General features: G+C 39.6%; 2 protein-coding genes across 2 annotated transcripts; one reads left to right on the top strand and one right to left on the bottom strand.

Moving 5' to 3' along the window:
• Positions 1–855: 855 nt before the first annotated feature.
• On the top strand, positions 856–9,712 carry LOC137993156 (NADH-quinone oxidoreductase subunit B-like). Its single transcript, XM_068838844.1, has 10 exons — positions 856–922; positions 2,140–2,212; positions 2,770–2,852; positions 3,530–3,576; positions 4,082–4,152; positions 5,002–5,044; positions 5,699–5,764; positions 6,495–6,541; positions 7,875–8,063; positions 9,413–9,712. Exons 1-9 carry the CDS (start codon positions 901–903, stop codon positions 8,059–8,061), a joined length of 639 nt encoding a protein of 212 aa, XP_068694945.1. The 5' UTR covers positions 856–900; the 3' UTR covers positions 8,062–8,063; positions 9,413–9,712.
• Positions 9,713–13,628: 3,916 nt separating this feature from the next.
• Positions 13,629–14,879, bottom strand: LOC137993155 (adenosine receptor A1-like). Its single transcript, XM_068838842.1, has one exon. The coding sequence runs from the start codon at positions 14,736–14,738 to the stop codon at positions 13,758–13,760; it is 981 nt and encodes a 326-aa protein (XP_068694943.1). The 5' UTR covers positions 14,739–14,879; the 3' UTR covers positions 13,629–13,757.
• Between the last annotated feature and the right edge of the window lie 10,121 nt (positions 14,880–25,000).

Raw genomic sequence — 25,000 nt, 5'->3', positions numbered from 1 at the left:
TTTTGAAGTTCAAATGCACGATGTCACGATGTCACCGAAACGTTATCGCTCATTTTCGATTGTCTCGGAAACTAAATAAGCACATTAGCGCTTTCCTGTTGCAGGATAATTCAGCTGCTAGAAGAAACCATGTGCTAGAAGAAATTTTTCGTTGAAAGTGCGTACAGTTTTTGAAATGTTGAATTTTTGATAGTGGCAATCTTAGCCTTCGTAGCTGGCGGGATATTGTATCGCAGGAGTAAGATGGTTTTGGCCGCGAGTTCAGGGGCACCCAACGGCAATTTTCGGGAAAATATCTGTTCGGAAGACGATTTGAGAACTAGAATTTTCGGAACTTCTGTTGTAAAATTTCTTGCTTGCCTGCCTCTCCTAGGATTTTCGAACATCTACAAAATTGTATAATTACCCATTTTAAACGGATATTTACCCTAAAAAAGTCCACCTAAAATTTTCGGGAGCCTTTTCCTGGCTGAAATTTTCGAAAAGGTAAGTTTTGATCCCTATAATTTTCGGATCACTAGACTTTCAGCTAGGAAATCCGAACAGATGAAAAATTTCTAGGGGATAAAAATATGACTACATCTACCGTTTAAATACTAAAATACGTTTAACAATGCCATGTTTAAGTGGTTTTGAACTATATTCTCGTTGGGTGCCCCTGGCGAGTTGGCCGCGAATGGCATGGTGACTAGTAACTTTAAAAACAACGAAGCAACCATCGATTTCCTTCCACATGTTTAAATAATCCTGCAATAAAAGTACCTCGCCAGCTACGCTGGTTATGATAATCGGTGGTCATTTTGTCGTAGGTGTGAACTTTGACTTCTTTGTGACAAATAGTACCCATCTCTCTCACGACTTTACTTAGAATCGAGGCTATTATGTAATGTCAATTTCAAGATGGCGCTCGCTCTGCGGACCGGTGAGTGGCGTTGGGTATTGATAAATTGAGATTTTGGTCTTTTCAGAAATCCTGTTCGATCTTTCAGTTTTATGATATGACACACTTCAACATGTAGTTACTTCCAACAGGTCTAATTTAATGTAATCGCGTTTCGTTTGGCTACTTCCACCACGTACTTTTCCCAAGATTAGGGAAAAAAAAAGACTTTTGCTTTGTTTACGTCTTTTGATGACGTATCCCAGTCGTTTGGCGCCTTGTAATGTACATTTCTAAGCTATTTATGCTGCATATCTATCATGGTTGTATTTCTGGATAGTAGAAACGTACAATTGAAGAGGAACCACAAACTAGCTAGTGCCTTATATTGCAAGAGTAATAGGTTGCTTCAGTGTTATCCGCCTTGTGGGATATTGCATTTATAATCGGAACCCTCCCCCTCCCCTATGGATAAGGTCCATCAGAATTCGACAGGTAGGAATCTTTTCAAAGGCACCAACAAAAAAGTGAAGGGGTAGGAAGATTTTTTCAAAGGGTTCCGACAATAATCTGACTGGTAGGAATCTACTCATCCATACCCCAGGGTGGGATCGTAAATGGAACGTCCCTGTCCCAGTTTCTCAAAGGGCTATGAGTTTATCCAGCAGACATATCATTACCCAGGGGCCCATTTCTTGAAAGTTCCGAAACTTTTCATTTTCGGGTGTAACAATTCCCTCCCTATCGCGATCAATTTCCTCTTAGTTTTTAGTTATCCTGTATACTTAACAGTTATTATTCCATGAGCACGCGTTGGATATGAGGTGGTACATAGCCAACGAGGCACGTAGTGCCGAGTTCAGGCTATAACCAGACTGGTATCTGCATTTTCCTTTTTATGTTTGAGAAAATGGAAGCAAAAAAATTAATGGGAACAGTTTGGCAATCTATATACATGTACGCTTCTTTGTGACCGGTCCATCTTAGCGATCCATGTTGCAAAATTCCGACTGCTCAGCCAGTCAAAATTCTCCATTTTATCTCGGACCAGTAACAGACTGTTTTCTTATGTAATAAATGCTATTCATATGCGAGTAAGTGGATGGGTATTCTAGAATCTAGCCACCTACATGTAATCAAAACTAATGGAGTTATTATCAATTAAGATGGTGATTCATCCATTGGTTAGTGCTATACAGCTTTTTAATAACAGAGGGATGGTTGTTACATGTATGTTCCTTACATCATTATTGTGACAGGTCACAATGTCTTGCCAGCTGTAAGCCGTGGATGGTTTAATAGTCTAACATTGTGGAAGGTGTGTCCGCAGAGGTAAGAGAGAAATGGAATGATAATAACTGCAATAATAATTCTAGGAATTACAGACTTGCATACATTGTATTAGCAAGGATCTACAGGGTCAAACCAGAAGAAGAACAGGCGTCTCTCTGGTGGTTGTCAAAGAGCTCATGCATGGTATTGCAGCATCTAAACAACCCCCAGTTTCAGAAGGGTACTTTTTGAGTTGAGGTCTTGTTTAAAAAAGGTTCTCTTGTTACCTAATTAAGAAGCAGTGTAGCACTCTGGTTAGTGCACTGGATATTATGTGCATTCGCCCAAGTGGTGAAGGTGACCCTACACTTAATGTTGTTATGATTATGCTGAATTTACATGTATTTTACCTGTGGACGTCGTTTTCTCTATCAGGTGGTTTTTTGTTTCAGGCAATCTGTTCCTTTCAGATAGTATTTTAGGTTGACTTGCCATGAACTTATAACAACAGCGCATCATTATAAGTTTATCAAAGCGATAGTTAAAAGTGGTGCTGAATTTTCCCCTTGAATCAAGTTTCCTGTTTAAATTGAAATATTTTTTATTTGTCATTGCAGTCTTGTAGTTGCGAGTAATAAAAAAAGCACTGTTGCAGCAGCTTCATCTGGGAAAGCCAAAGGAAGTCTGGACAATGCTGCAGGTATGCATAGTCTTGCTACTGTATTTTCAATTATCATTCTTATGGTTATTTTAGGTCTGCATACATGTACAGCTACAGTTTGTACATGTACACGACTGTTACAGCACCGTTTGGGTTCAGTTCATGAAAGACGAAACAGCACGTAAAGTAATGTACAATAGAAGCAATGTTTACTAACCCTAAGCACAGTAAAGCTGCATTCTACACCCAGTCAATATCAAGAGCTGTGCTGTATCCACAGGTTGCCCAAGCTCTCTGCATATGTACTCAAACGTTAGTCTTGTTTGGTAGCTTGTTTTATGTTACAAAGGCGCTATTAATATTTTTGAAAAAGTTTGAATAAGAACTTAGAACAGTTTTGTTTTAAACTTGATGAAATGTAATTTGTCATATGATTAAAACATAATCCTATCTTTTTGGTGTGATGTATTCTTTGTTGTTTTCAGTTTGGTCTCGTCTTAGGCCTATTTGAAGCGTCTTTCATGAGTCAGTGTTAACTTGGTTTCCCTCTGCTAAGAAAGAAAATTAACTTGGGTGACACCAGTCCAGTATCTGGAATTGCTGGGCACTGTTATTAATTATTTTGGTCAGAATGATTATTGCTACCCCGGTAATCTAATCAGTTCCTCTTGATTCAAGTAGTGTAATGCAGTTTGCATTTTTTGTATATTTTCTAGAATTCGTTGTGGCCAAAATTGATGATGTAGTTAACTGGGCACGGAGGGTAAGCTGATGAATCCGATCCATTTTGTATACTGTAACTATAGTACTGTGAGAAATAATTATCGTAATTGAGATGAGGGGTACCACATGGAAGGGAGCTTCGAATAAGGCACAGCAGGTAAAGGCATAGAGGGTAGGAAAATGGTCTAACTGCTGTCATTTTTCTCATGTGATTTTTTTAACAGTGTTTTCTGCTTTCTTTTTTTTGCTGTTGCTACGAGTACTGTACATGCGTCTTGGTGTAATGAATTGGTTTATTGCAAAAAGGGGATAGGCAAGAACATACTTCATGTAGTTGCAAATTGTTTTATTGACAAAGCTTACAATATGAATACTTATCTTTCAAGATTGTAGATTTTCTCTCTCTTGTATACAATGTAAGAAGGTCGTGCATAATTTTGGACAAGTAAGATGTATTAGGTGTGAGTTGTTCTTGGTCTTTGGAAAGAAACCCTTTTTTTAATTAAGTAATAAAAACATAATTTTTTTTTGTCTTTTTTCTACAGGGTTCTTTATGGCCGATGACATTTGGTCTTGCTTGTTGTGCTGTTGAGATGATGCACTTTGCTGCTCCAAGGTAAAGTTGCATTACCGGTAATTTAAAATCTGAAAACCATGCAAATGGCACTGGAGAACACGTCATCAAGACTGCAAATTTTAGTTTGTTTGACTGTTTGATTTCTTACTGATATGAGAACTTGAAATCGTCAATGGTCAACCTTTCAAGCCAAGTACCTTTTACACTGTAATTACTGGAGTATGGCAGGAGTCTAAAAGGCAAGGTTTAGCTTTAAATCTCTTCAAGAATAACTTGACCATTAGGAGCCATTACAACCTACATGTATAAAAGCAACAGTCACCAACAAGAGGTTTAAGATTTCGTAAATCTTATTTAGAACCCTCTAAAACAGTAACTTTAACATCCCATTTATTTAGTGGTCGATAAGTGTTTTTTTTTTAGGTTAAACTTCTAATTAGATATTTTAATGACCACAATCGAGACATGCTCTCCGAGGTACAGTGTATTAAGAAGTTTCCTCTAATTTTAGACCCACAGTGTGACCAAATAGGTGCAAAGTATTTACAGTAATCGTATATTTTTCTATGTTACAAAAAAGTAATTTAAGTAAAACAGAAGTACATGTATCTTTTTTTTTCATGGTCTAGCTCTTACAGCTGTACGAACCTTAAATTGAGGTGATCTCAAGTACATGTACAATAAAAAGAATGCCAACAAGAGTCCCTCAAAATAGAGAGTTAAATGTAAGACAAACCTCTTGCTAAACTCGAGCTTATGAGAGAGGCTGCTGTGCTCTGTTTGCATGTGAAGCCAATAGTAAGATAATATTGTCAACCCTGGTGTGGATATTGTGTGAGTATCTTTAATTACTGAGCCTTCTTTGAAATTGCTGATTTATTCCCACAGATATGACATGGACAGGTTTGGTGTTGTCTTCAGAGCAAGCCCTGTGAGTAGTCAAGTTTTTTTTCCCTGTTTTATTACCTTAACTCTTTCACCCCCGTGGGGTTCCCCATTGACGAGTAAAATTGTGTGGCGTTAGACAGAGTAAAATCTATAAATGGCACTCTTGGGAGTGAAAGGGTTAATGGGGACATAGTTTTTGAGTGAATCTAGCTGTTGTTAACCCTTTCACCCCCGTGGGGTTCCCCATTGACGAGTAAAATCGTCTGGCGTTAGACGGAGTAAAATCTATAAGTGGCACTCTTGGGAGTGAAAGGGTTAAATGTGTAACATGTTTGATACCGTGTTAATTCAAAGTTATTTCTGGGTGGCTAAGCGTCGTGGGGGAGAAAATCCCTTTTATACATGTAAGCTTAAGACAAGTTCCTGTTATACTATACTTAGTCCACTAGATTAGATGAAGGAAACCATGCACTACCCACAAGTTGAATTGGAATATTCATAAGCCTCTTTTAACATGGTTGTCGTGAGTCCAGAAGAAACTACCTGGTTGCATGAATTTCTTTCAATTCACCTTCTTGACAAAGAAGTGAAGATTTTGTATGTGGCTGTATAGAGGCATGTGGATAATAACTTTAATAACAATGAGGGAATATTCACAGTGCCTTTCAATGTAATTTCAACTGCTTTTGTACCTTAGCGGCAAGCTGATGTGATGATTGTTGCTGGTACTCTGACAAACAAGATGGCCCCAGCTTTGAGAAAGGTAAACCTTGTATAAAAACTTACTTGACGATGATGAATTTGGATTTATTGTCACAGAGTAATTAAGTTAATTACTGCATTTTAAACCCCTGCTCGTCCTCGGGGTTACAACAGTGCATCGCGGGTTTGCCCTGGTTATTGACCATGTACTGTATTGCTTATTTTTCCCTCTCTCTCTCTCTCTCTCTCTCTCTCTCTCTCTCTCTCTCTCTTCCTCTCTCTTCATCTCTCAGTACTGGCGTACATGTATTAGCTTTTTCCCCATACTCTTCCCTTTGTATTTAACAATTATTCCTCGAGCCCGAATGGGCTCTGAGTCAATAGCCCACGAGGCCGGAGGCCGAATGGGCTATTGACTCTGAGGCCATGAGAGTGAGAGGAATAATAATTTGTTATCCTCATTGTAACAGACAGTTTAGTAATACCTGTTTCAACTTGCCTGTATGGTGACTCGGTCCTCTTCTTGTTCAGTAAAGATCAATCCTCAATACATTCCAATACGCAATAGTTTTACAACTAGGGGAAAGCCTGTCATGATGATGACACTTCATTGAGTACATCATTGTGTAAGCCTGTAATGTGTTGGTACCGTAGTGCTGGCATTTAGTGACAGGGGAAAGGAGTAGTATTGTGAGTAGTGAACCAACAAACTCAGTCAATGTGAACTAAATTATAGACTGGTGACTCATGTCAGGTCCATGTTTAACAAGGCAGTCTTTTTCCTTTGGAAGGTGTATGATCAGATGCCTGAACCACGCTGGGTTATTTCCATGGGAAGGTAATTTCTTCAAATCAATATTCATGGTTTCATTTCGTTTATTATACCGAAATACAGAACAAGGATGTACTGTGTGTTGTCCACAGACTACATGTACATCCCACATTGACAGTCGATCTCTTTCTAGGCACCCTGTTCTCCCATTCAGTTAGTTTAATGTTAAATGGATCTTTTTTGTTGAATAAAGTTTACTGAATAACAAGGGAAAATTATGAATAATGTAAAGAAATCTCCAAATTAATTATAGGTACAGTGAATCATCAAGCAAATAATTATTTTATTGTCAAACAAAAACATATTTCCTCTTAAGTGGTGGTTTGGAATTCCTGAACCATCAGACGTTGTTCGTCTAACATTTAGTGCATTAATTCAAAGGTGGCTCAAAGCAGTTTCAACACTTTGAGCGGAGACTCTCTTTAGAAGGATTTCTACGGTATACTGTATCACGTAAAAGCAATGTTATGGTACCATGAAACACTGATTATTTCCAAACAAGATACGGTCATTATTGTGACGCAATAAGTTACCTTACGGAGCCCAGTTTCAACGCTTTCAAGTAACGTTCATATTAGAAGGTTCGGCACTACAACGCTGTTTCACGTACATGTACATGTATTAGATATGTTATCGTACCATAAGAAACACCAATTATTGCTGAACAAGATGAGGTCATTATAGTGACGTAATATGTCACCCTGGTAACGGGAAAGCCCTGAAATAAAATTCCTTTATTTTGTCTTTAGTTCCTCATATCTCAAAAACAAACTCGGCGACCCCCATTTGTTATTGCTGGAAAGTTAAATCTGATTTTTTTTAAGGTGCCTCTTATCCTGCAGTGCAACTTTTGTATCACTTTGGAGAAAGTTTCATCTTGGTTTGAGGCACTGAGAGGAAAACACTTTACATCTACATTGCTTTGAGCAAAACGAATGATACTTAATAATGATTAATTTTATTGGATACCCGTACAAATGTAGTTTAAAAGCCGATGGAAACTCGCGGTGGTGCATAGAAATGCTGTGTCTCTTTTAATGTAGGTATTGCAGCTCCAGTGGTTAGGGCGCGTGTCTTGAGTTCCGGAAATCCCGGGGTCAAGACTCGTTCTTTCCACTCATTGAATTTTGATCCTGGTAGTCCCTGGTTCATCTTCTCAGCTGCACTTGTAAATAGCCAACTGGTTTTCCTCTCGGTAAGATGGGGTTCTTAAACTTGTCGTTCTATTGTGGTTCGTTTCATTGGCCCTGAAAAGCCCCTATGATGGAGTGTTCAAGCAAGTATGCATGTAAGTATTTATGTAATGCGACAATTAATGTACATGTATCTTCTTCGTCAGCTGTGCAAATGGAGGCGGTTACTATCATTATTCGTATGCAGTGGTACGTGGCTGTGACAGGATCGTTCCCGTGGATATCTATGTACCGGGATGTCCCCCCACAGCCGAAGCGCTGCTCTACGGCGTCCTGCAGCTGCAGAAAAAGATTCGCCGCAGCGAGCCCGTCCGCATGTGGTACCGGAAGTAAAAGTGAGTACTGTGCAAAAATTTCGTGGATTCGACAAAGTAAAGATAATAAAGGGCATAGAATTATTATCACAAGCATTCTTGCCATTTGTATGCTCTTCTAGTGATCACTCATTTAAGCGTGGCAAATCGGGTATCAAACATTCTAATGAATGAATTCATTGTTATAAAAGTTGAATATCACCGCTGAAAAAACATCCTGGCCGCGTTCAAGCCCGGTTTTTTTCAAGGCTTTCTTCTCAACTTCTTGAGTTGCTGCTAAACAGCGATGATGTCCAACTCTCATATATTTCAATAGCCCACTTTCGAGATATTAAAATTCATTCCTAAACAAAAGGCATCATCTCAAGGCTCTGGGAATAAACTCATACAAATCCTTACATTTATTTCCCAGAGCCTCGAGATGATGCCTTTTGTTTAGGACTGAATTTCAATATATCGAAAGTGGGGTATTTCCGCAATCCAAATGTATGAACATGTCATACAGATGTACTAAATCGTTCATTGTTATGAATGCTACCCAAGTGGAGAAACCACACGAAGGTACCACAGTGACAGTTAAATTAATCGAATTTGGCTTTGGCATGTGTAATCGCATGGGCCCAAGGGCAATATTAAGGGTTAATTTCACTTGTATTTTCAAAGTTTTCACGAAATTGCCCGATTCGCGAAGTGACGAGGGCAATTTGGAAAGCTTTGAAATTACAAGTGAAATTAATCCTTAATTGCACGAGAGCACATTGCGATTGCATGTTGATCACATAAAGGACAAAATTATTGGGGGAAGCCGCTCCAGTGCCACGACAAAGAATAATCAACACAATCCCATTCGGTTAAAGTCCAGTTCAATAAATCGTTGCTGTCAACAGAAATAGCGCTTAAAATGATTTTTATATGTGGACATAAAAGTAGTTTAATACGGAAGAGAATTCTCTTGTAACTTCGTTTGCTCTGGATAAGCAACTGTTAACCAATCAGGATCAAGTAATCATGCCCTCATGACCATCGAAAGTGCCCTAGCCTCAACCAATCAGCATTCAGTAATTTTGCCCCGTATGTGATAAGAAAATATAATCGTTATAGTGCATTTGAAAACCGAAAACCGAACAACTTGGAAAACGACCTACCGGAGCAGAGATGAGAACCAACATACTTGTACCATATCACGTCAAGTCCAAGAATCAACAACCTCCTCCCCCCCCCCCCCCCCCCCACCCTTCCCATCCCCTTTTCGATCGAGACCTTTGGTCAGAGTGGAACTTGAAACCGAATCTCTAGTCAATGCCCCAACCACTCAGCCGCTGTGTAAGCGAGAAGGTTTCATGACTTACAACATTTATTTGCTGTTGCAGATCCAATTTTGCCAATAGAATTCAAGTCCTTTGCTGTTCTTTATAGAAGCAATCGGTGTCTGGTTTTACGTTGAGGCATGCACATTTTGCCAACGAAAATGCTTATTCTGGAAAACATGTTCGATTTACAGTATTTTTCCATGAAAGGATTTTTTTTCAAACACGAATTGAAACTGTGTTAGGTGACAGCATAAACCGTTTTTGTGTAAGGGAAGGCATTTTGTACTCTGAGGACCGAACAAAATTCATTATGTGAAACTTGGAGAAAGAGTTGTAGAATAAAAACAGTCCTTTATTGCTTCCTCTGGTTTGAAATCCTGCCATGATGTCGCAGTTCAGAATGCAATGTTTGTCTCCGAAAACAGCATCTTTACGGTTTACGGTCATATAGTAAAAACCATTTCATTCAAATCAAATCAAACCAAATCAAGTGGCAGTTTTTGATGGTAGTGGAAACCAGACTACACCAAGAGAATCTCTCCGAGCATAGTAAAGTACCGACAAACTCAACCCACATATGACTTTGAGTGCGGGAATCGAACCTGGAGCCACACTGGTGGAGGACGAGTTCTCTGCCTGAGACTATCAAGGTCACCTCGTCATTGGATCGACTCGCTACCAACCTACTCGCCACCACAAGCTCCGAGAACTGTTACGCTTTAATAACGAACACTTTGGTTAGACTTGTTTGTTGGAGGCATCCTTGTGGCAAAAGAACTGGTACCCCATTTTGGTGATCAAATGGGAACACGTTTTTTGATGGTAAAGTGCCCCCGTGATCAAAAAATCAATTCTTATTTTTCTTTGGATTTCAGAACTATGTTAACTAAAACACTAAGCGACCAAAGTTTTAAGCCTTGATCTTAAAAAGACACCTGTTTATTTTAAGTGGAATTTTCCTATTTAAAAAATTACTAACTTTAAGGAAGTTCGCGCCCATTGATACTGCGCATGTCACGCACACGTCATGAAGGTTTACCACGAAGGTAAACACGCTGCTAAAGCCGCAAACATTTTCCACAAGAATGGAACGTGAAAGCGTGTGGCATCATGGGATAGCTGTGGACCCAGGTCTTCTCGGAAATGTCACGCAATGACGTGACAGTGCGAATATACCATCGCTTTGAGAACTTCGCAGCGATTTCACTTTCTTGAATGCTCGGTGACTACTATTTTTCTTTCCGTAGATCACTTCCATTCCTGATTTTGTCCATTTTAACAAACAACAACAAAAATCTTAACGTGAGAAGTTACAAATATTTCGCCTTTTATGCTCTCGTGCGACCGAAGTTTTCTTTCTTAGACTAATATGTATCGTTTTTCAAGGTCTATTTCACCTCAGAAAAAGATATAAGCTGCAAAAGTTTGTTTAGTTACATTAGTTAATTTTGAATTGAGTACGTTTACCTGATCTAAATGTCACTAATGTAGCTTTTTTATTGCTGACAGTTGTAAGCTAAGATCGTCTTAAAATAACGCAACCTTCTAAAAGTGCACCTCATGATCTCGAAAACGAGCACGGTGACCCCCATTTTTTGCCTCTTTGGCCAAAGTAGATCATTACCTTTCTGCGTGGCAAGTTTAAGAAAAATCTGTATGTGGGAACGTTTTGGGCGCGAACGTCCGTAAGATCTTGAGAGAGCTGGATCGAAAAGAAAATAACGTCAAAGGCTCACTAGTTTAAGAACACAATGCGTGTGTACGCGGAGAATCAATATGCAGCACGGGAGTTTTGGGCTTTCAGACTTTTAAACGCGCGTTTTGCATATATAATAAGCTGCATTCACACGCTGAAATTTTAATCTAGTGAGCCTTTGACGTCACTTTTCCATGTATTCAACCCTCTGAGGTCCAATTGGTCAGTTTTGATCGTGAATAATGGCGGACCGCGAAATCCAAAACTTACACTTAAAGTAAATGGCCTTTTGATAAAAATCAAAGTCCAAAATTTTGCCAGTCAGGTGTTAAGCAAGCACAATTTCAAAATCTGAAGTTGAAAAGGAAAGAAGGATCATGTGATGACCTCAATTTGTGTATTCATATTGATTTATTTGTGCTGCCTTTGGTTTTTGTCCTCCATTTTTTGTAAGCTCGTGAGCACGTTTTCAACATGCATCACATTTTTTCTGCCGAGCAAAAGAAGATTGGATGTGGCTATAAGTATAATGTGCGGTTCAATGTTTGTTTTTTCCCGCATCGACACTGGCAAGACCTCCATTTTGGCGCCTGTCATGTAACGGGTAAAAATTTGTCATTTCTTTGTAGAAAAGAAATTATTTTTGCTTGCGGACAGGCTCTGTGCCATTATGTTACTCGTAGGTGTTTTCGTCTGTTTTCTCTTGAATGGCGCGTGCGTGGTCAAAAGACCATCCACCTTGAATGATTCAAAACTGACTGATTTTATTGCTATCTAAGTCATCAAATTCGAACGTTTGAAGCTCTTCCTTATCATCAGAGAGAATCGACTACCCCTCGGTTTTTGGTCTACTTTGAGACCAAAACGAGCCTCTTTCCCTGTATCCGCAACCGTCTTCTCGACGGAGATAACGAAATAAAACCTTCAGGGCCCGGTTGTTCGAAAGCCAATTAACTTAGTCGTAAATTTTTGTTTCATGTTTTCAACTTTTGGTGAAGGTTTTGTTTTTCAGAGATTGATTTCTTCTAATGTAAAGTTTTACAGAATATCAACGTTGAACAGCATTTGGGAGTAGAGAAATAAGCTCCTTGGTTTATTTTTAGTCTGGGATTAGCGTTAATCGGCTTTTGAACAATATCACCCAGAAAGATGCTAAATACACAGCATTGTTTAACACGATTTTGATCAGTTTTTGTTGATTTCACTCACGTGATCACCATCAACAAAAGAAAAGGATACTTGATGTTGGCACAAAAAAATGGAGTTCGTTATCCTGGAAGATTAGCTTTGGGTATACGCGTTTTCTTTGTTTTGGGACACCAAAACGATCACCGTGACTTCACGTGAAAATCAAGGATTGTATGTCGCAAGTTAGATTGGGATTGTTTTGGTTTGGCCCTACTTCACTTTATGACTGGCCTTAAAATCTCGTGCCCACTTTCTCAGCCAACCAGAGATTGTGGCAAATTATATGCATGTGACTCGTTCTTCTTGCATGAATGTGCTTTGTGCTTGTCTGTTGTGATTGGCCAAAACAGTCTATTTTGCAACCTCGTTTCCAGGGTCTCTCTTGTCTGCCTCCCTTGCTCAACGACAAGGGCGGCAGAGGTTGACTATTTTTGTTTGTTTTTACGGCACGCAATTTAAAAGAAAACCGTATGTAATTTGTAAGTTTAAACTCCAGAAGAAAAGGATAGACAAAGAAGTTTCTCGCTTGTGCCTTTATTAATTCAAGTTTTCAGTTCTAACATTTAAAAGTGCCCCGAGGGTTCCGTCGTTGCTCTCCAGCTGTTGAGTGGGACTTTATCTTAAGTGAAGAAGAGCGATTGCAATTTTGAACTAATGAACAAGTTAGTCTCACCGACCTTACTTGAGTTCCTCTTTAGCCTTTTATTTCTTGGATGAAATTGTAAACTAATTTTGTTTCCGTTGAAATTACTTCTTAAAGGGGCTAGGTCACGCTATTTTAGGCAATTTCAGCACTGATCGAATGGTCATAGAATTAACTAAAATATCAAAATAACTATTCAAAACTATACAAGAACTCTAACAAGGCACAGGGAAGCCAAGAAGGGACATGGATGGACAAAACTGGAGAGGATTGAAATGGATTGAATTTGGGTAAATTTGAAAAACGTCGGCCCACCTTTTTTCAAATTTATATCAGTCTATATCAAAATGTCATTTACAAAGCTTGAAAATCATTCTTAGTTGTTATGTGGCCGTGATTTTGCAAATGAAAGACTCTTGCTCTGCCAATTTGACGTTTAGAGCTCATAATTAACAAAATTAAACAAAATTACCTAAAATAGCGTGACCTAGCCCCTTTAAGAGATTTATTAAAGCGACACCTGCACCTGTAGTAGCTTATGTGGTAGACTTGTTGCCAATCAAAAATGAAAATCGCTCCAAAGCTGGGGCTTTTTTAAACATTTGAATGAGTGTTTTATCTGGCTGGCTGTTTTTATGTGAAGTAGTCTGTTTCCATGAAACAGCAAGTCCTTTATTAACATTTTCGCTCAACTGCTTGCCCGTTCAAGAATCTGCGTCCATGTTAAAACTCCATCCAGCGTTCGTGTCTTTTGTACTTTCAAAATCAACCAATTCGAGCTGGGTTTTTTTTGTCGTCATTTGTCTTGAGTGAAATTGCTAGTGCCATCCATTGCACCATAAAAAGAAATTCTTTTTCTTTCGGGAGTACCACCTCCTTTAGCTTGGCTGTTCGTGTCCCGCAAGGCCAGATATAACAATCGAAAGCGCGCGACGAAAGCTTGGAAGACGCCATGCATACAGTAACGGATTTATCGCAGAATTCAAGGTCACCGCGAGAAATGACGTGTCCCTTAACCAGTGAATGACGTGGCAAGAACACTGTGACGGCGCACATAAATTCATGATGTACATTAACAGGCACGGTGTTATGTAGCATACTGCAAACAGAATCAAAATCAAGATAAACGTACTAGTTAGTTTTTCTTCCAACAGTGTTGCTTTTTGATTCGCCGTACTTAACCTCTGTAGATTTTCTTTTCGAAACTTTCTTCCTTGGTAAAGAGTTCTTATTATCTTAAGGTACGCGCAAGCCAGGACGCAAAAGGAAACTAAGATAATAACATTGGCAAAAAGGAAAGAAAATGCTCGGTATCCCATTACAAAATATGGCGCTAAAAACACGGGCGACAAAAGCCATATCATGCCCGCGGCTAGAAACACTCTGTAGCCGTTCGCTCTTGTCCTGTATTCGAACGGCTTAGAAATTGCGTAGCAGCGTTCGAGGGTTAATGCCAGTATGCTTAAGACGGAAACAGTACAGGGAAGAAAATACAACACTTGTAAAATCCTGACTAATTGCGGAGAAGAAACGGAGAAGGCTTCTGTGATGTGATACGCCACTGAAACCGGCTCCGTCAGCGCTCCAACCAATAGGTCTGTCACGGCGAGATTGAAGATGAAGTGAGTGAAAGGCGTGCGAAGACTTTTGAACTGCGATGAACTTTTCATGATGGTAAAACACACCAAAATGTTGCACGGAACAGTTACAATCGAAAAAAGAAATGACATTGCGGCTGTGAAGAGCGAGAGGGAAGTTGGTGCTTTGACACTGGCACACTGGCTTTCTCCTTCGTGATCAAACATGTTTTCAAATGACATTATAAGATTTTCTTTTTTCTCTTGTGGTTCTCCTGTCATCCCATCGGTCCAATTGATTCCTTTGCTTCTGAGGTCTGATACGTGTTAGCTGAAAAAGAAAACCTGATTTCTTGCGATAACATGCACGCTTCCGATAAAAAGGGTTATACTTTTCATGAATAATCAAGATTAAAGTGTACATGCAAGAGCTTGTTCGCCGGATGCTATTAAGGACACGTAAAGCGTGTTCTTAGGTATACAAGGAGACTTGCCGTAAGCTATAACCATAATTTCATGTCATGTGCGGTTAATTTTCTCTCGCCTTTTTTTTAATCCAAGCGGAATTAAAAACTGGAAAAAAAAACTGGTGCTCTTATATGTGTCAGTAGTGAAATTATAAGAAGATTCGTGTGTTTCTGAAAAACATTAATTTCCTAACTGTCACTTAGTGTATCTAAAAAAAAAATTATTCTTATCTACTTAATTTGTTATTTGCATTTCAAGTGGACGTGCGGAATATCTGGTTGAGAAAGTTTCATGTTAACGAGATACGTTGATTACTTCTACGTATGCGGAAATCACCTTATTCGCTACCATGGAGATTGAAGTGAATCTCCTTACCTGCTGGGCGAATGGAAATTCCCCTCGACAAATTAAACGGCACAGCCCAGGAATCAAATCTTATTTGTGCTTGATGGAAATCTAACTGCATTTCGAAAGGTCTTTTTGCAGTTTTATTTGAAAGCGTTTGATGTTGACCACGTTACATCCGGCACGAACATTCACAGGGACATCAAAGGACGTTAAAGTAAAACTGGAATTGTCAATATTGCCTTTTGCTCTGTGTATTATACACATGTATTACGTGAAGTAAAAGGAACAAGCCCGCACTTCAAATATGTACATTTCTTTCATAATGTCATTAACAATGCAAGTTTCTCTTTGTCGAGGATTGTACCCCCGCATGCGCGATAAAATCTCAAAAGCCACAGATAACGATGGCGTTGATGCATGTACAAACGCAATTCCCAAAAGTTAAGGAATCAGCTACTCATCGAGTGCAAAACATCTGAACCTCCCCCCTTACCGCTATGCCATGGTAATGATTTCACAATCCCCATGCAATCGTCACCGTTGTTGCAACAGATGTATCATGACCGCCCGTTTATGGGAGGTCACGCGACCAGACCCAACATGAGTCAATTTATTGCAACGCTTGAACAACTCCAGGCACCCGCGAGCAGTCCACTATCTTATACCAGAGGTATTTTTTTTTTCTCAACATCGGTTTGGTCCCTCTGTCATCGTTTTTTTAGGACAGTAAGTCTCTTTGTGGAATCCATGGCTTTCCTAGTTTGCTCTCGTTAATTACTGATCGGCTGAGGGTTGATAGTCTGGATTGGAAACGGCACAAAAAATCATAGAAAGAGGAAGTATTCTCAATAAAAAGAAGTGGTATTTCCCTGTAAAGAGGAGAATAAATTGACCTGTGGTGATAGGGTTAACCCGCCTGCGAGAGTTGAGAAAGGTGACAACTGAACTACTCGAGAAGTTAATTTTTGTTGCTTAGTCACAGATCCACCAGGAGACTATGATATAAAACCAATCATGATCAGGCTACTGAGATGTCTTTTTGTTTTTACGCCAGACTAGTCAGTGAACTACTGAATTCGACGCTGGTTGAATGGACAGCTCACGATATCCAAATTATCAAAACAGTTCCAAAAAAAGTTGGTGGTTATTTGCTCAGGTCCACCGGCTGCCATGCGTATCATGTAACCCCAAACAGAAATGGACTTTGCCCATTTATGACAAGACCCTTTTCAGTCTGATCAAATGTTTGCGCGAATATTAATTTGCATAAAGGGTTATAGCTTCAAGAACTGAAGTAGAGCATAAACTAAGAAGCGCTTGGTAGCTTACATTAAATAACTGCGTCCATGCATACACGAGCCCTTTGAACAACTTTGGATGAGTCACTCAAGGATTGCGTGGCTTGTAAAAAACATGGCTTCGCAGACTTGCCTAACTTGTCATATTTCATTTCGGAGTCAAAGCATTCTCGTACCCAGAGTCCTCTGTTTCTTTTGGTAACGTGGTCGGCGAAACGAAAGCCGGGCTCTGGCTCTGGGGACGAAAATGGAATCAAAGACAAAGCTTGGGTCTAAATTACACACTTAGAAACAAGAAGCTTTTATGATCAGTAAACTGAGATTTTTTTAAAGCTATTTCAAACACAATTTGTCTTTCGCTTATAATAATTGCACTTCCGTCTTTCCACTCGCTCCAGAATAAATACTTTTTCAAACATTTGTCGTTTAACGTTTTTTTGATAGGGAAATCACTTTCAACGTGTAATTTTTGGAGAACTCTTCCCAAAGTTATCCTGTTTCAACAGGAGGGATTTACATGCTGGAGGAGATAGAGTCGCTAGATAAATTATGGCGATCTCAGATTAAATACGGCGACGACGGCCAAGACTGCGTCTTTTGAAACTCTCCACTATTATAAGCATTTCGTGACGATTGGGTTATAAATTGTAGAGTAACTACATGTATAAACTCCATGGAAGTTATGGCAAAGTTAAAACAATTATCGTATCGTCCGGTGGCAAAGTCCTCCAATTTCGTGATTGGACGTCGTTGTTAAGACGAGAACGATAAAAAGATTACATGAATGCAAAACGAACGAGCACACCCTGCGGAGCCATTCTTTTTGTATATTAAAACTTCTGCTGTTCTCATCCACGTCGATATCATCGTTGCTTATAGCTCCATAATACAAAAGCGAGATCCTTAAAATGTCTGCAAAAGTAAGTCCTTCTTCTTCTTAGCGTGCGGCCCACCTCCTTCTCATAAGACGATTCTCGTGAGCGTGCAGTATAAGAAACAAGACGCCTACCAAGGTGTATCCGTGGAATGCGCAAACAGTTAAGACAAATTGTCCAGTTACAGTGAACTTCAACTACAGGTAAACTTCGGAAAATGGCGAGAGATTACCAGAAATATAAATCTATAATATAACTTGAAGTTGTTTGTTGTAAAAACTCATTTATTAATGTTACTAAATTTGCAAATGCAAACAACGAAGCCCTATTAGCGGATTATCAGGATACGGGATCGTTTATTTATTTATTATTATAATTTTTTGAAGGAGATTTTGTTAACTCCATTCATCCAAAAATTACAAGATCAGCCTTAAATCATCCAAAAAAACTTATTACAAATCACAGTTCTAACAACTTATCATCCTGGGCCAGTTGTTCAAAAGCCGATTAACGCTAATCTCAGGTTAAAAATTAACAAAGGATTTTATTCTCTACTCCCAAATGCTGTTCAAGGCTGATATTCGGTAAAACTTTCACCAAAACGTTGAAAACATGAAACAAAAGTTTACGCTGATCCTGGATTAAGTTAATCGGCTTTCGAACAACCGGGCCCTGTATTCGAAGTCCGGTTCCGTAATCCTGGTTTAGTTCCTTGAAAACTGTTTAAATCTGCCGTGGCGAAGACAAGAAGACAATGCTCAAATGCTCAAAAATCTAAAATTCCGTAATTGCGTGTTCTATAGTGCAGTCCAAAGTTCTAATTTTACAATTCCATAATCTTGATTTCAGTATTAGAGTAACTTGGTACCAAACGTTCCACAATAACTTGAAATCTCGTTAAGAAAAAAGCTTAAATCTAGTGGTCCAGGTCTCTCTATCATCGATTCAAAACTCAACAAAAGCTACACGTAGTAAATAGTTCTCAGAAACTATAAAAGTTCGTCATGATTTTACACTCGAGCTGAATAAAAAAACTGTCAAAAACGAAACCGAAAAACCCTAGTGATCGCTTCTCGAGAGAATAGACAAACAGCCGAAACTCTTCTGTGCCTGCCTATTATGGCACTGAAAAAAAGCCGAGAAGCGGTCAGGATACGGGATATTTAGGCAAAAAAAAATTGTAGGAATACGGGATTTTGGCTGGGAAGGGGGGGGGGGGGGGAGGAAAGGAATGAGGAGATACGGGGTATTTTTTAAAGTAGGAACGCATTGCGTACGTGTGGTAGTGCAGTAACTTGACAGCGTTTTTTTCCATAACTATCAACTGAGCTGCGTTTTGTTTTTTCAGGAGATTCAAGTTGTAACTCCTCGCGTAATATGTAGCTCTAATAGTACACGATATTGTTTTGGTATCGTAAATCATTACAGTGCCATGGTAGATATCTTTGCTAAATACCCCCTGAAAAGACATGTGGTTCAGTAAAATACTAAACCCAGAAAGCCTGATTGAAGGAAATCGAGAAACATTTGGCTTCAAAGCTGAAATATTGATCATTTACAACTTCTTTTTCACCACAAGCTTAAGCGTGTACTCTGAGTCTTTCCAAGATCAATGTTTACCGAAGTTTACTCTTTCGGGCGGGGTTAGTATCTGGATGGGGGACGTCAAAATATACGACTTGTTGTCAGAAACATACGACCAAAAATTCTATTTTAACGCTCAAAAATTAAAAATGCGAACTAAGCAAGACACAGATTTTGTTAGCCTGCTTTATGCGAAACAAATATTGACGCAAAAGTAAATAAATATTGATATGTAGTTTTTAAGGAGTGCAGAAGGAACTTTTAGGAAGTGTCGATCGAAAAAAAAAAAAACATCATAAATTTTGTGCCACGAATATAACAAGTTACCATGAGCGAAAAACATTTCGGGAGATTTTTGTTACGTTCAATTTTTATATCGTACTTTTGGTCGTACAAGTAAAATCGCAAAATCGAAAGTGACATCGATTTTAGCGGCCTCCTGTGATCAAGTTACCTTGGGGTGTAACTGACAACTCACGAAACAAAGGATACATCTGAGGCAAAATGACGGCAAGACACCAGGTTTTTGTTAGTTTCCTTTTTTTACCTTCAAGTGTTATAAAGTTCGACATGATACATGTGCGAATTTAACACAAAGATCACGGTATCCGGACACTTCGCCCCACGGACAAATAGCCCTAGACAAATAGCGCCCACATTCTGGACGATTAGCCAGAAATTAACTCATCGAGGCGGTTTATTCTAATTGACCAGTATAATTTTTGGTTAGAAGTTAAAAACTATCTTTTCTGTGTGATTAGTAATGTTTTTAGATTGGGGGCTAATCGTCCAGAAAGCGTGGGCTATTTGTCCGGGGCTATTTGCAATTACAATTAAGGTCCTCGTTCCAATTAATAAGAGCTTTTGTTAGCTAGCTGACTCGGCTGAGGCTAGGGGTTTCCTATGAAGAATATAATCACGGTGCACCAAATTGCGCTTACTCCCTATACGAAGAACTTTGCACTTGCTGTCCGGGTGAAGTTCCATTTTCCATTCTTTTTCCCAAACGGCAAGGTTATCATCAAGGTCACGTTGAAGGACTTGACAATCGCTATCAGCATGAATAGGAATGGTGTCATCCGCGAACAGCCTAACATTGGCGACTAGGAATTCTTGTAGATCGTTAATGTAGAAAAGAAATGAGCACGGCTCAAGTACCGAACCTTGTAGAACCAAACCCAGAGAACTTGTGTATTGTAGGAAAATTCTCCTTCCAGGCTTCAATCCATTTATTGGTACTGAACCGCAGACACAGTAATGGTTCAGCTTTTTATTAAGGAGCCCGTGGCTAACTTTATAAATACCTTGCTAAAACCCATTAGCAAAGCATCTACTTGGTGATCGTTGTACATGGCGCTAACAAGGTCAGTTATAAAACCTAATAATTGAGTCTCACATGATCTCCTAGTCCTGAAGCCGTGTTGCAAAGGATAAAGGATGCCGTTATCACTGGCATGTCGCATAACTGAACTAGTGATTATATGCTCTAATAGTTTACAGTAAATAAAGATCAACGATATTGGCCGATAGTTGCTAGGGTCAATCCTCGAGCCCTTTTATAGATGGGGACAACTTTGCTATTTTTCAGTCCTCCGGGATTTCACCGCTCTTGACTACATTTGGCGTCAAATGAACCCTAAAAGAACAAAAACAGGCCATGAAATTTGCCATCTTCGACAAAAACAATAAATAAAGCATTCGCTCACTTGCAGTTTTTAAGAGGAAAAAAGCCTAAACCCTTTAAATAAATTCAGTACATGATCGAGGTAGAACATGACGCTGTTTTCTCTCAATATGACCCTAGCACTCACTGGCCTTGCACCGTAGGGAGTAAGGGAGCAAGAAATGACTAAATTTCACGCAGACAAAAAATATAAACTAATCCGTGTTTATTGTCTATATCAGGGTCGTAACGAGATATACGGGATCCAGGGATCAAAGGCCTGAAAAGGGACGGGATCAGGGATCACAGCCCTGGGATCTGGAATCACAACGCGTGGGTTCGGGATCAGCAGTATTTTTCATGGAATTAGGGATCAGGGATCAAATTTTTGCGGGTTCAGGAATTAAAATTCTCATCATTTTTGGAATCAGAGATCACATTTTTGGGATCAGTTGCGAAAAAATATACCTCGTTACGACCCTGCTATATCCCGGGCAGTCTTTCCGTACATCGATTCTGAAATTGGTGACGCGCATGCGCACTTGGTGTCTAGTTACTTGAAGCTCGAATCCAACCACAGCCCATGCAAAATAAGAAGCATGGACTTTGTTTAAAGCGATTTTCCGCCTTTCAATTGCAGCTGCCTCATCCTTGAAATGGACGTCCAGTCCCACTCTGCATTGCTTCATATTGGCCAGATTTCTCGCTTTGATCTCGCTGTTGACCTTTTGGACATGCGTCTAATTAAGGACGGTGCCTACTAATTCAAAGGTATTTTTGCGCGGTTTACTGAATATACGGGAAAAGCAGATCTTAACCGGTAACCACGCATTTCTCGAAGATAATTAATTAGTAATATTTGTAAAAAGCTTTAAAAGGGAACTGAAGGCCAAAAAATAAGCATTTTTTATTTACACTTTAGACCATGCACAATAATGTTTGCAACTTTTTTTCTGGCATATCCGTCGTTTTCCACCTAAAAAGATGTTTTTATTCCGATTTTGGGTCATCAGCATTGCGGCTTAGAATGGCGGAGTCAGGGGTCATTTTGCAGCTTATGACGTATGATATGGGGAAGACATGCGAGAGCGCCCCATATGGAAGCAGTGCTTTGACTGATGTTTGTCGTGAATATTGAGTCCGCGAAGTATCATTTCCGCAGTACTTGTGTTTACCTAGCCTCCCACGCGGACCCTCTAATGCTCAGAAACATTAGTTTTGTTGCCTCCAGTCGGTGGATTATGCATTTGCACCCTCGCGAGTCAAAATATGAGTGCTTAGCAAGGGTATTGTGTCGTTTCATCTGGTAGTAAAATTGAAAGCGCCGTGGAAATATATAAATACGAATACAAATACTTAGCACTGCGAGTGTATTTGAACTGCACGAGACTGAACCATTACCTTCAAGAGCAATGAACTCAACTAGGACAGTTACTGTAGCAAAAAGAAAACTTGAAAAAGCCCGTTACATTTAAGCTTGAAATTTTCAGGCTGCTTTTTGCAATGATCGTCTCTAAAAATTGATTGCTTGTCAGTGCAGTTGTTAGTTCTTTTGTGTAGCCATCGCTTTCCAGGTCTGCCCTCCTTAATATGGCCAATATTTCATCGTCTGAAGGATGATAATCTGGATTGAAGACCCTCATCACCAACGATTCTACCGATCTCGTTTCTGTTTGGAGAGAAGAAGAAAATAAATCCAGACATTTTGTTCCGTGAAGGCTGAAATTAATTGATCCGTGAAGAAAGAATTTACGTGCTGATGTTGAGAGCGCAGCCATCACAAAAAAGATAACTGAAATAGAGGAGGAAATCATCCTTGTTGCTGAGCTACCGATTTACTTGGATGTCTGTACCAGTGATACATCAGCTCACTTGTGCTTCTCTATTTATGCCAATTTGAGCAACAGGACTAGAGGCTGATTGGCTGAACTTCGCCTAACCCGATTAGTTTGCACTGCAAAACAAGAAACTCCTTCCAGAACAAGTTAGTGATCCTTTGATCAGGTGTGGATTAGCTAACACGGAAGAGAATCTTGAAAAATAACAGTTCGTGGTTAGTCTTACGAAGCTCGTTTCATCCCGACCAAGGGATTTATCAGGGACCTTTCTGCTTGGCAAACTCGTTGGGCATCACGCCCACAGACGAGATTGCTGTTATCATTTTGTTATTGGGCGTGATGCCCAACACGTTTTCCAAGCAGAAAGGTCTCTGATGAGTCCCTTGGTCGGGATGAAACGAGCGTCGTAAGACTAACCACAAACAATGTATTTTTACAAGTAACTGTCAACTTTATTGTCAATTTTCACTCGTGAATTTGCGCGGTCTGGAATCGTTATGAGATATAAGGCGAGATTGCTGTCATAATTTTGTTAGCGAACGGGACTTTGGGCGTGGAAAACTAACGTCAATCAAAAGTATCAAAAAAGGCCCCACCCTGGGGCAAAGAATCTCAACAAGCAATACAATAATAATAATAATAATAATAATAATAATAATAATAATAATAATAATAATAACAATAATAATAATAAGAAGAAGAAGAAGAAGAAGAATAAGAATAATAATAAGAAGAAGAATAATGATATAACATAAAACAACTGGTCGGATCAGTGACTCGTAATATACTCTGACCTTGAGGTGGAATTCGATTTCAATGAGATGGGAACTTGAGGATAAAAACGTTCTCGAAATAGACAATATCTGCTTAGATGACAGTTCACAAGGCTTGTATTTTTGGCGGTGACGACTGCCCATACATATGTTCTAAATAATAAAGACAAGTTGCCATGGCCACCTGAGTCTTCCCAGCTTACTGAAGATAGTATAAATCTTCCCAATGAGATTAAGGTGTTTCTGGCAACCTTGTTAACCGATAGTTCAAAGAATCCAGAGGAACCATCCTTGTCAAAATTCCAGCGTCTTGTCAACTCGTTCGGCCAGGACATGGTCTTCCGAGTGACGGGCGGCAGAAAGAAGGCTCCAAAACACATATTGCTTTCCTATGCTTTGAACACCTTGACAAATAATGTAGAGCTAATTCGGATCTTGAATCGATGCGGGTACGGAGTTGTATACTCATAAATTGAGGAACTGAACCCGGCACTGTTTCTTCGGAAAATGGCAATGACGCCGCAAAATAAACTCCAGTTGCCTGACAACATTAAGAATTACATAGGAACATCTCTCGCCTGGGATAACATTGACAGATTGGAAGAGACTCACTCGGGATACGGCACTTTCCACAGAGTAAATGGCATCTCCATACAGGCTCGACATTTTGGCCCTGAATTTCCTCCTCAACAAGCGACCCCCGTGATAACGAAGTCCAAACAAAGAAGTCTGGAGGTAGTAAGTGGATGTGAACTTTCCATCTACAACGCGGGAGAGCGGTGTGGTCCTCCTTCCAGATCCTATTTTGAAGTATTATTGTCAGAAATTCAAAAGAATCTACCGTGGTTTCTCGCTCGGTTGCATGCTTCCGAAAAGCAGAAGGTTTGTTGGTGGTCCGGGTTTAATATCCTAGTGCGGAATGAGGTTAAGATAAGGAAAGATAACATAGGTTATCTGCCGACTATTGATGCACCGGCCGCAAGCTTGTCAAACGTCTTCGAAGTCTTGAATCAGTCATTACACTGACAAATTGAGGCCACCATCAAGCGTTAAGCCATAGTTGTCGTGTTTGACCAAGCGTTATATGCAAAGGGCACTGAGATCAAATGGAAGCACAGCGAGAGGTTTGGGAATATCATTTTAAGGTGGGGGCATTCCACACGATATGTACCTTCCTGGGAATAATTGGAAAGAGATTTTAGGAAGGTGGACTAAAGGATATTTGTATTGAATCGGGAGTCATCATAGAAGGTTCCATGTCAGTAGTACCAGAGAAACGGAAATACAACAGAACTGTGAGGTTCCACAAACTCATGTACGAAGCCTTGATGCGTCCAGCGTGGTCAGGATTTGAGAACTGTTTAAGGTGGCTCGCTAGAGTATTTGCGATTACCCTCAATACAGGGCACGAGTTACAAATGGAAACCTAGTTAATTTCTCTTAAAGTTATCCCTGTAGAGATTTACCAGCATGGGGACCGAAAAGACAAGGTTTATTTTTTGGGTGTCAATTTTTGGATTATGGCCGTCACCATGGCAACATCACATCTAATGACAGGCAGATATCTTCTTATTTTTGGCCTAAATTCCTTAATATTTAAACTTTCGTTTGGTGAATTTTTTGTTTATTCTTTGTCACATCATGGAAATGATATTGCCTGACATTTTGAAGTGGTAAAAGGTCAAGGTCGTTTAGAC

This window comes from Montipora foliosa, chromosome 2, assembly GCF_036669935.1.
Source record: "Montipora foliosa isolate CH-2021 chromosome 2, ASM3666993v2, whole genome shotgun sequence".
NCBI lineage: Eukaryota > Metazoa > Cnidaria > Anthozoa > Scleractinia > Acroporidae > Montipora > Montipora foliosa.
Note: the sequence above shows the minus strand (reverse complement) of the source record. Positions and strands in the feature narration are given on the sequence as shown.

Bases quoted from the DNA above. Each gene is read 5' to 3' on its own strand.
- LOC137993156 (XM_068838844.1), top strand. From the start codon at position 901: ATGGCGCTCGCTCTGCGGACCG. The intron at 3,577-4,081 runs GTAAGCTGATGA...TTTTTTCTACAG, and splicing joins TAGTTAACTGGGCACGGAGG to GGTTCTTTATGGCCGATGAC. The intron at 6,542-7,874 runs GTAATTTCTTCA...CTTCTTCGTCAG, and splicing joins TGGGTTATTTCCATGGGAAG to CTGTGCAAATGGAGGCGGTT.
- LOC137993155 (XM_068838842.1), bottom strand. From the start codon at position 14,738: ATGACAGGAGAACCACAAGAGAAAAAAGAAAATCTTATAATGTCATTT.